The sequence below is a fragment of the Oncorhynchus mykiss genome, chromosome 13 (assembly GCF_057628025.1).
Source record: "Oncorhynchus mykiss isolate SJ-2025 chromosome 13, ASM5762802v1, whole genome shotgun sequence".
NCBI lineage: Eukaryota > Metazoa > Chordata > Actinopteri > Salmoniformes > Salmonidae > Oncorhynchus > Oncorhynchus mykiss.
Genome location: NC_143034.1, coordinates 76,013,140 through 76,025,065, shown reverse-complemented (window position 1 = coordinate 76,025,065; position 11,926 = coordinate 76,013,140). Strand labels below are relative to the sequence as shown.

At 45.6% G+C, this 11,926-nt stretch overlaps 1 protein-coding gene across 3 annotated transcripts in view; it reads right to left on the bottom strand.

Moving 5' to 3' along the window:
• Window positions 1-1,683: 1,683 nt before the first annotated feature.
• cog1 (component of oligomeric golgi complex 1) overlaps window positions 1,684-11,926 on the bottom strand; it is a 34,560-nt gene continuing 24,317 nt past the window's right edge. For 2 of the 3 annotated variants that reach the window (XM_090197675.1, XM_090197674.1), the window contains exons 12-16: window positions 11,243-11,367; window positions 8,760-8,868; window positions 6,545-6,654; window positions 4,735-4,816; window positions 1,684-2,090 (exon numbers count right to left, since the gene is read on the bottom strand). In XM_090197675.1, the coding sequence (XP_090053801.1) occupies window positions 1,950-2,090; window positions 4,735-4,816; window positions 6,545-6,654; window positions 8,760-8,868; window positions 11,243-11,367 (567 nt within the window). In that variant the 3' untranslated portion in view covers window positions 1,684-1,949. Of the gene's footprint in view, window positions 2,091-4,434; window positions 4,473-4,734; window positions 4,817-6,544; window positions 6,655-8,759; window positions 8,869-11,242; window positions 11,368-11,926 lie in introns of all 3 variants that reach the window. The other variant, XM_090197676.1, reaches the window with a different exon arrangement.

The window sequence follows — 11,926 nt, the reverse complement described above, 5'->3', positions numbered from 1 at the left end:
ACTAGATAGATAACAGTTATTATTACCAGTCTTCAACTAGATAGATAACAGTTATCATTACCAGTCTTCAACTAGATAGATAACAGTTATCATTACCAGTCTTCAACTAGATAGATAACAGTTATTATTACCAGTCTGCAACTAGATAGATAACAGTTATCGTTACCAGTCTGCAACTAGATAGATAACAGTTATCGTTACCAGTCTTCAACTAGATAGATAACAGTTATCATTACCAGTCTGCAACTAGATAGATAACAGTTATCGTTACCAGTCTTCAACTAGATAGATAACAGGTATCGTTACCAGTCTGCAACTAGATAGATAACAGTTATCGTTACCAGTCTTCAACTAGATAGATAACAGTTATCGTTACCAGTCTGCAACTAGATAGATAACAGTTATCGTTACCAGTCTGTAACTAGATAGATAACAGTTATTATTACCAGTCTTCAACTAGATAGATAACAGTTATCGTTACCAGTCTGCAACTAGATAGATAACAGTTATCGTTACCAGTCTGCAACTAGATAGATAACAGTTATCGTTACCAGTCTTCAACTAGATAGATAACAGTTATCGTTACCAGTCTTCAACTAGATAGATAACAGTTATCGTTACCAGTCTGCAACTAGATAGATAACAGTTATCGTTACCAGTCTGCAACTAGATAGATAACAGTTATCGTTACCAGTCTGCAACTAGATAGATAACAGTTATCGTTACCAGTCTGCAACTAGATAGATAACAGTTATCATTACCAGTCTGCAACTAGATAGATAACAGTTATCGTTACCAGTCTGCAACTAGATAGATAACAGTTATCGTTACCAGTCTGCAACTAGATAGATAACAGTTATCGTTACCAGTCTGCAACTAGATAGATAACAGTTATCGTTACCAGTCTGCAAAATGTATGTTATATTTGTGTGTGTTTGTAAGTCTCACATGTCCCTCTGTAGGTGGTGTATTGTTCATATGTCTTTTACATCATTTCTCTGTCTGTCTGTCTGTCTGTCTGGTTCCAACACTCACTCACTCACTCTGTCTGTCTGTCTGTCTGTCTGTCTCTCTCTCTGTCTGTCTGTGTGTCTGTCTGTCTGTGTGTCTGTCTGGTTCCAACACTCACTCTGTCTGTCTGGTTCCAACACTCACTCTGTCTGTCTGGTTCCAACACTCACTCACTCTGTCTGTCTGTCTGTCTGTTTCCCTCTACCTCTGTTCTGATAATCAGGTCTCCGACCCAATTATTATAAAATATAATGTGTGTGTGTACTGCCTGTGTGTGTGTGTGTACTGCCTGTGTGTGTGTGTGTGTACTGCCTGTGTGTGTGTGTGTGTGTGTGTGTGTGTGTACTGCCTGTGTGTGTACTGCCTGTGTGTGTGTGTACTGCCTGTGTGTGTGTGTACTGCCTGTGTGTGTGTGTGTACTGCCTGTGTGTGTGTGTGTGTACTGCCTGTGTGTGTGTACTGTCTGTATGTGTGTACTGTCTGTATGTGTGTGTACTGTCTGTATGTGTGTGTACTGTCTGTATGTGTGTATACTGTCTGTATGTGTGTATACTGTCTGTATGTGTGTGTACTGTCTGTATGTGTGTGTACTGTCTGTGTGTGTGACTATCCTCACCTGTCTCCAGTCTTAGCAGCAGGACCCAGACAGTGGTCAGGTATATGCTAAAACATTATCTCCACTATATTAATAAAATGAATCACACATCAACACAATCTCATTAATGACCTGTTCAAACTGTAATATTGATTCATATCTTCTAACAGTCTCTGTACAGTACAAGGTGTTTAACGAATACAAAACAGTCACACTCCTTATTTGGGTTCAGTGTTAAATGACACCCTATTCCCTATATAGTGGGAATAGTTCCCATAGGTCCTTGTCAAAAGTAGTGCACTACATAGTGGGAATAGAGAGTGTCATTAGGGACATTAGCCCCTTATTTGGACATGCCAGAGAGCCAGCCCAGCTTGAATAGCGACGGCGGCGCCACGGGCTCCTCCTCCTGATTGGCTAGCTGTCTGAACAGGTTGCCAGGGCGGAAGGTGTCGTCATGGGCGGGTTTACAGGTGGGTGAGGCCTATAGGAGGGGAGAGAGACATGGAGGAGAGGATTTAACACAACAGATATGGGGTGAATTACTTAACAGTCTGAACTTGGTGATGTTCATTAGGCACTATGCAGAAGATAACGTTTTGAAACTGAAATAGAGAGAGACTACCTGAACTGAGAGACTACCTGACCTGAGAGAAATAGGGAAAGACTACCTGAACTGAGAGACTTCCTGAACTGAGAGACTTCCTGAACTGAGAGAAATTGGGAGAGACTACCTGAACTGAGAGACTACCTGAACTGAGAGACTACCTGAACTGAGAGACTTCCTGAACTGAGAGACTTCCTGAACTGGGAGAAATAGCGAGAGACTACCTGACCTGAGAGAGAGAGACTACCTGAACTGAGAGAAATAGGGAGAGACTACCTGAACTGAGAGACTTCCTGACCTGAGAGAAATAGGGAGAGACTACCTGACCTGAGAGACTACCTGAACTGAGAGAGAGAGACTTCCTGAACTGAGAGAAATAGGGAGAGACTACCTGAACTGAGAGACTACCTGAACTGAGAGAGAGAGACTTCCTGAACTGAGAGAAATAGGGAGAGACTACCTGAACTGAGAGACTTCCTGAACTGAGAGACTACATGAACTGAGAGAGAGAGACTTCCTGAACTGAGAGAAATAGGGAGAGACTACCTGAACTGAGAGACTTCCTGAACTGAGAGACTACCTGAACTGAGAGAAATAGAGAGAGACTACCTGAACTGAGAGAAATAGAGAGAGACTACCTGAACTAATGTTTTCCATTCTGTGCGTGACATGAACTCGACCCTGGCCTCATGTCCTTGTCTCCTCCCTAATAAGCAAGGAAGCGGGTCGGCTTCCTTTGTTTTGTTCGTTCAGATCAGTGCAGATGAAGGCGAGGAGACAATGAGAGGAAGCCACGTCAGAGTATTGAGATGCACCCCCATGGAAAATGGATGTGAAAACACTCGCTGTTTGTCTGGTCACAGATATGGTTTGGAATGGTGTGAGGCAGGATGGAGGTCAAATCCACGTCACTACAAAAATCAGTTGAGGAGAATTGAAAAATCCTCTTAAGATAAAAAATAGGAACATTGCCGATTCATGAATTGACTGCAGATCCCGGCAGACAGCGTGAAACCAGGTTAGCCGTCAGCAAAAACCCACAGGGCTCAAAAACAGTGTACTATACAGGGAATGGGATGGCAGTGAGGAAGCAGGTCACATGTCCTTGTTAGTTAGCGATCTGAGGCAACATCAAACCAAACCAGAAGCCACGTTAACAACCAAACCTCCCCACTGCAAACCTCCCCACTGCAAACCTCCCCACTGCAAACCTCCCCACTGCAAACCTCCCCACTGCAAACCTCCACACTGCAAACCTCCACACTGCAAACCTCCACACTGCAAACCTCCCCACTGCAAACCTCCCCACTGCAAACCTCCCCACTGCAAACCTCCCCACTGCAAACCTCCCCACTGCAAACCTCCCCACTGCAAACCTCCCCACTGCAAACCTCCCCACTGCAAACCTCCCCACTGCAAACCTCCACACTGCAAACCTCCACACTGCAAACCTCCACACTGCAAACCTCCCCACTGCAAACCTCCCCACTGCAAACCTCCCCACTGCAAACCTCCCCACTGCAAACCTCCCCACTGCAAACCTCCCCACTGTAAAAACACTTCATGGCACATAGAATATTACACATTAAAGATAGATAACTAAAGACACTAAAGACACCACTACACACACACTAAAGATACCACCACACACACTAAAGATACCACCACACACACTAAAGATACCACCACACACACTAAAGATACCACCACACACACTAAAGATACCACCACACACACTACACACTAAAGATACCACCACACACACTACACACTAAAGACACTACACACTAAAGATACCACCACACACACTTACACTAAAGACACTACACACTAAAGACACTACACACTAAAGATACCACCACACACACTTACACTAAAGACACTACACACACTAAAGACACCACACACACTAAAGATACCACCACACACACACACACTAAAGACACCACACACACACACACTAAAGACACCACCCACACACACACTAAAGATACCACCCACACACACACTAAAGACACCACCCACACACACACTAAAGATACCACCCACACACACACTAAAGATACCCCACACACACACTAAAGATACCACCCACACACACGCTAAAGATACCACCCACACACACACTAAAGATACCACCCACACACACACTAAAGATACCACCCACACACACACTAAAGATACCACCCACACACTAAAGATACCCCACACACACAATGACCTGTTGCTGCTGTCCTGGGTCTGTTGCCCTCAAAACAGCTGGAAATGCAGACATAAAACATCATGATACACATCGTAGGAAATCAACAGACATGGCCAAGGTTAAAAAACAGACTGAAACTTGAAGTGAGGTTGACATTCATACAGGCAGGTTTATATGAAAACCTCAGCTATACGTTCAACCTCAGACCTCGTCCTCCCCCAACACCCCCCCGCCCTCCCCCACCCATCCGTCCTCCCCCTCCCCGCCGGTCCGTCCTCCCCCAACACCCCACCCCGCTCGTCCGTCCGTGTGACTCACCAGTGGGCGTGTGATGTCAGTTCCCTGTGTGGAGGACTTGGTTTTACGGGAGTTGGTCATGCTCAGAGGTAACAGCCCAAACCTGGAGAACAGAGACAGGGTACTGGGTTAAAATACGTCTGGACCTGTAGCCTATAGACAGGGTACTGGGCTATAATACTAATGGACCTGTAGCCTATAGACAGGGTACTGGGCTATAATACTAATGGACCTGTAGCCTATAGACAGGGTACTGGGCTATAATACTAATGGACCTGTAGCCTATAGACAGGGTACTGGGCTATAATACTAATGGACCTGTAGCCTATAGACAGGGTACTGGGCTATAATACTAATGGACCTGTAGCCTATAGACAGGGTACTGGGCTATAATACTAATGGACCTGTAGCCTATAGACAGGGTACTGGGCTATAATACTAATGGACCTGTAGCCTATAGACAGGGTACTGGGCTATAATACTAATGGACCTGTAGCCTATAGACAGGGTACTGGGCTATAATACTAATGGACCTGAAGCCTACTCATAAGGCATCTCAAGGTAAAAGTGCTGGTCTAGGATCAGGTCCCCTGTCCATGTAATCTAATAGGACCAGTATTCAGTCATAGAGCTGGTCTGGGATCAGGTCCCCTGTCCATGTAATCTAATAGGACCAGTATTCAGTCATAGAGCTGGTCTGGGATCAGGTCCCCCCTGTCCATGTAATCTAATAGGACCAGTATTCAGTCATAGAGCTGGTCTAGGATCAGGTCCCCCTGTCCATGTAATCTAATAGGACTAGTATTCAGTCATAGTGCTGGTCTAGGATCAGGTCCCCCTGTCCATGTAATCTAATAGGACCAGTATTCAGTCATAGAGCTGGTCTAGGATCAGGTCCCCCTGTCCATGTAATCTAATAGGACCAGTATTCAGTCATAGAGCTGGTCTGGGATCAGGTCCCCTGTCCATGTAATCTAATAGGACCAGTATTCAGTCATAGAGCTGGTCTAGGATCAGGTCCCCCTGTCCATGTAATCTAATAGGACTAGTATTCAGTCATAGTGCTGGTCTAGGATCAGGTCCCCCTGTCCATGTAATCTAAAATGACCAGTATTCAGTCATAGAGCTGGTCTAGGATCAGGTCCCCCTGTCCATGTAATCTAATAGGACCAGTATTCAGTCATAGAGCTGGTCTGGGATCAGGTCCCCCCTGTCCATGTAATCTAATAGGACCAGTATTCAGTCATAGAGCTGGTCTAGGATCAGGTCCCCCTGTCCATGTAATCTAATAGGACCAGTATTCAGTCATAGAGCTGGTCTAGGATCAGGTCCCCTGTCCATGTAATCTAATAGGACCAGTATTCAGTCATAGAGCTGGTCTAGGATCAGGTCCCCCTGTCCATGTAATCTAATAGGACCAGTATTCAGTCATAGAGCTGGTCTAGGATCAGGTTCTACCTGTCCAGTGATCCAATATCAGAACTCCTATTCAGAGATACTTTTTATTAATGAATATGTGTCCTGGTGTGTGTCCTGGTGTGTGTAGTCACCTGATCTGGGTGCTGGTGTGTGTAGTCACCTGATCTGGGTGCTGGTGTGTGTCCTGATGTGGTGTCACCTGATCTGGGTGCTGGTGTGTGTAGTCACCTGATCTGGGTGCTGGTGTGTGTCCTGATGTGGTGTCACCTGATCTGGGTGCTGGTGTGTGTAGTCACCTGATCTGGGTGCTGGTGTGTGTTGTCACCTGATCTGGGTGCTGGTGTGTGTTGTCACCTGATCTGGGTGCTGGTGTGTGTTGTCACCTGATCTGGGTGCTGGTGTGTGTAGTCACCTGATCTGGGTGCTGGCCAGCGGCAGGATGTTGTATGGTTCCTGAGAGGCCGCGCTGTTACCACGGGAAACAAACTGCTTCTCTGTCCCCGTCAACAACCCCAACAACACCTGGAACCACACAACATTAACACAGAGTTTGGAATAGGGACATTTAAAGAGAATTAAGTCATTAACAGTGTTTGGAATGGGGACATTTAAAGAGAATTAAGTCATTAACACAGGGCTTTAGCATATTGCTACATTTCCCCTGTGTGTAAATCACATGACTTCCGGTGTTGTGGTTGTACAGGATGTGAGTTGATGGTCACTAGACTCCATGATTTCCTGTGTTGTGGTTGTAGAGGATGTGAGTTGATGGTCACTATAGACTCCATGATTTCCGGTGTTGTGGTTGTACAGGATGTGAGTTGATGGTCACTAGACTCCATGATTTCCTGTGTTGTGGTTGTAGAGGATGTGAGTTGATGGTCACTATAGACTCCATGACTTCCCGTGTTGTGGTTGTACAGGATGTGAGTTGATGGTCACTAGACTCCATGATTTCCCGTGTTGTGGTTGTAGAGGATGTGAGTTGATGGTCACTAGACTCCATGATTTCCTGTGTTGTGGTTGTACAGGATGTGAGTTGATGGTCACTATAGACTCCATGATTTCCAGTGTTGTGGTTGTAGAGGATGTGAGTTGATGGTCACTAGACTCCATGATTTCCTGTGTTGTGGTTGTACAGGATGTGAGTTGATGGTCACTATAGACTCCATGACTTCCCGTGTTGTGGTTGTACAGGATGTGAGTTGATGGTCACTAGACTCCATGATTTCCTGTGTTGTGGTTGTACAGGATGTGAGTTGATGGTCACTATAGACTCCATGATTTCCAGTGTTGTGGTTGTAGAGGATGTGAGTTGATGGTCACTAGACTCCATGATTTCCTGTGTTGTGGTTGTACAGGATGTGAGTTGATGGTCACCAGACTCCATGATTTCCCGTGTTGTGGTTGTACAGGATGTGAGTTGATGGTCACTATAGACTCCATGATTTCCTGTGTTGTGGTTGTAGAGGATGTGAGTTGATGGTCACTAGACTCCATGATTTCCGGTGTTGTGGTTATAGAGGATGTGAGTTGATGGTCACTAGACTCCATGATTTCCTGTGTTGTGGTTGTACAGGATGTGAGTTGATGGTCACTAGACTCCATGATTTCCTGTGTTGTGGTTGTAGAGGATGTGAGTTGATGGTCACTAGACTCCATGATTTCCCGTGTTGTGGTTGTAGAGGATGTGAGTTGATGGTCACTATAGACTCCATGATTTCCAGTGTTGTGGTTGTACAGGATGTGAGTTGATGGTCACTAGACTCCATGATTTCCTGTGTTGTGGTTGTACAGGATGTGAGTTGATGGTCACTAGACTCCATGATTTCCTGTGTTGTGGTTGTAGAGGATGTGAGTTGATGGTCACTAGACTCCATGATTTATGTTATGGATTGTTCTCATATCTGATGATAGGGACTTGCCGTCAGACTGGAGGATTGTTATTGTATTCTGTAACACTGTGATCTGTAGCGGCTGTGAAATCCTACGAGCCTCTCAGCCGGTGTTTACAGAACATTTGGTGCTGTGTCATTATGATATAACAGCCTTCTCAGAGAAGAGGCCAAAGTTGGACATTTTCTCCGTTACTATCAACCATTTCTCTCTTCTTTTTTTGTTTTGTTGACCTGGAAATTCCATTTTAAATGTTATTACAACATTATCGCAATGTTAGCACAACAACCTTAACGCAACCAAAACACTACAATCGTACAATATAAACACACAACGTCAATACAACATCTGAATCCCCAACAGCACCTCTGAGAGAGCTACCAATTGTGACCAAAGTTACTGAACGATCAATACACAGTGGATAACCCAGGATAACCCAGAATAACCCAGGATAACCCAGAATAACCCAGGATAACCCAGAATAACCCAGGATAATCCAGGATAACCCAGAATAACCCAGGATAACCCAGAATAACCCAGGTTAATCCAGAATAACCCAGGATAACCCAGAATAACCCAGAATAACCCAGGTTAATCCAGAATAACACAGGGTAACCCAGAATAACCCGGGATAACCCATGATAACCCAGGATAACCCTACTCTACACTGACTATCATGATTTATTTTAGTCTCCAATCGCGTTAGTCGCTAGTCCAATCGCTATTCGTACCGAACTCCTCTGTGATAGGCGGTTGAGGTTGCTGTTGAATGGCGGCATGAACACATCCAGGTCAAAGGGATCAATGTAGCTCTCCAGCGAATCACACACCTGCTGGACCCTGTAACATACAGAGACCAGGATGTTACTGAACCCTGTAACACACAGAGACCAGGATGTTACTGAACCCTGTAACATACAGAGACCAGGATGTTACTGAACCCTGTAACATACAGAGAGACCAGGATGTTACTGAACCCTGTAACACACAGAGACCAGGATGTTATTGAACCCTGTAACACACAGAGACCAGGATGCTACTGAACCCTGTAACATACAGAGAGACCAGGATGTTACTGAACCCTGTAACACACAGAGACCAGGATGTTACTGAACCCTGTAACATACAGAGAGACCAGGATGTTACTGAACCCTGTAACACACAGAGACCAGGATGTTATTGAACCCTGTAACACACAGAGACCAGGATGCTACTGAACCCTGTAACATACAGAGAGACCAGGATGTTACTGAACCCTGTAACACACAGAGACCAGGATGTTACTGAACCCTGTAACATACAGAGAGATCAGGATGTTACTGAACCCTGTAACATACAGAGAGATCAGGATGTTACTGAACCCTGTAACACACAGAGACCAGGATGTTACTGAACCCTGTAACACACAGAGACCAGGATGTTACTGAACCCTGTAACACACAGAGACCAGGATGTTACTGCACCCTGTAACACACAGAGAGACCAGGATGTTACTGAACCCTGTAACACAGAGACCAGGATGTTACTGAACCCTGTAACATACAGAGAGACCAGGATGTTACTGAACCCTGTAACACACAGAGACCAGGATGTTATTGAACCCTGTAACACACAGAGACCAGGATGCTACTGAACCCTGTAACATACAGAGAGACCAGGATGTTACTGAACCCTGTAACACACAGAGACCAGGATGTTACTGAACCCTGTAACATACAGAGACCAGGATGTTACTGAACCCTGTAACATACAGAGACTAGGATGTTACTGAACCCTGTAACACACAGAGACCAGGATGTTACTGAACCATGTAACATACAGAGAGACCAGGATGTTACTGGACCCTGTAACATACAGAGAGACCAGGATGTTACTGAACCCTGTAACATACAGAGACCAGGATGTTACTGAACCCTGTAACATACAGAGACTAGGATGTTACTGAACCCTGTAACACACAGAGACCAGGATGTTATTGAACCCTGTAACACACAGAGACCAGGATGTTACTGAACCATGTAACATACAGAGAGACCAGGATGTTACTGGACCCTGTAACATACAGAGAGACCAGGATGTTACTGAACCCTGTAACACACAGAGACCAGGATGTTATTGAACCCTGTAACACACAGAGACCAGGATGTTACTGAACCCTGTAACATACAGAGAGACCAGGATGTTACTGGACCCTGTAACATACAGAGAGACTAGGATGTTACTGAACCCTGTAACACACAGAGAGACCAGGATGTTACTGGACCCTGTAACATACAGAGACCAGGATGTTACTGAACCCTGTAACATACAGAGAGACCAGGATGTTACTGAACCCTGTAACACACAGAGACCAGGATGTTATTGAACCCTGTAACACACAGAGACCAGGATGTTACTGAACCCTGTAACATACAGAGAGACCAGGATGTTACTGAACCCTGTAACACACAGAGACCAGGATGTTACTGAACCCTGTAACATACAGAGAGATCAGGATGTTACTGAACCCTGTAACATACAGAGAGATCAGGATGTTACTGAACCCTGTAACATACAGAGAGATCAGGATGTTACTGAACCCTGTAACATACAGAGAGATCAGGATGTTACTGAACCCTGTAACATACAGAGAGATCAGGATGTTACTGAACCCTGTAACACACAGAGACCAGGATGTTACTGAACCCTGTAACACACAGAGACCAGGATGTTACTGCACCCTGTAACACACAGAGACCAGGATGTTACTGCACCCTGTAACACACAGAGAGACCAGGATGTTACTGAACCCTGTAACACAGAGAGACCAGGATGTTACTGAACCCTGTAACACACAGAGACTAGGATGTTACTGAACCCTGTAACACACAGAGAGACCAGGATGTTACTGAACCCTGTAACATACAGAGACCAGGATGTTACTGAACCCTGTAACATACAGAGACCAGGATGTTACTGAACCCTGTAACACACAGAGACCAGGATGTTACTGAACCCTGTAACATACAGAGACCAGGATGTTACTGAACCCTGTAACATACAGAGAGACCAGGATGTTACTGAACCCTGTAACATACAGAGACCAGGATGTTACTGAACCCTGTAACATACAGAGACCAGGATGTTACTGAACCCTGTAACACACAGAGAGACCAGGATGTTACTGAACCCTGTAACATACAGAGACCAGGTGTGTGTGTGTGTGTGTGTGTACCTGGGGTCTTGTTGAGAGCGGAATCCCCTGCCATCCTCTAGTTTGGTACCCAGGGTAGCAGTGAGATATCTCAGGTCAAATAACAGCTGTAGAGACCTGTTCTGAGTCATAGGGAATGGACAGTCCTGGAGAGAGAGGGGGGGAGAGGGAGAGAGAGGGGGGGTGGGGGAGAGAGAGATAGAAGGGGGGGGGGATGTTCATCTCTTTAGGATGATAACTAATTTCGTTATCCAGGTGTGCTCTATGATTACAGTGTCAGCCCTGTGTGTTACCTTGTCCTGCGCTGTGTGTGTGTGTGTTACCTTGTCCTGCGCTGTGTGTGTGTGTGTTACCTTGTCCTGCGCTGTGTGTGTGTGTGTGTGTTACCTTGTCCTGCGCTGTGTGTGTGTGTTACCTTGTCCTGCGCTGTGTGTGTGTGTCTTACCATGTCCTGCGTTGTGTGTGTGTGTGTTACCTTGTCCTGCGCTGTGTGTGTTACCTTGTCCTGCGCTGTGTGTGTGTGTGTTACCTTGTCCTGCCCTGTGTGTGTGTGTTACCTTGTCCTGCGCTGTGTGTGTGTGTGTTACCTTGTCCTGCGCTGTGTGTGTGTGTGTGTTACCTTGTCCTGCGCTGTGTGTGTGTGTGTGTTACCTTGTCCTGCGCTGTGTGTGTGTGTGTGTGTTACCTTGTCCTGCGCTGTGTGTG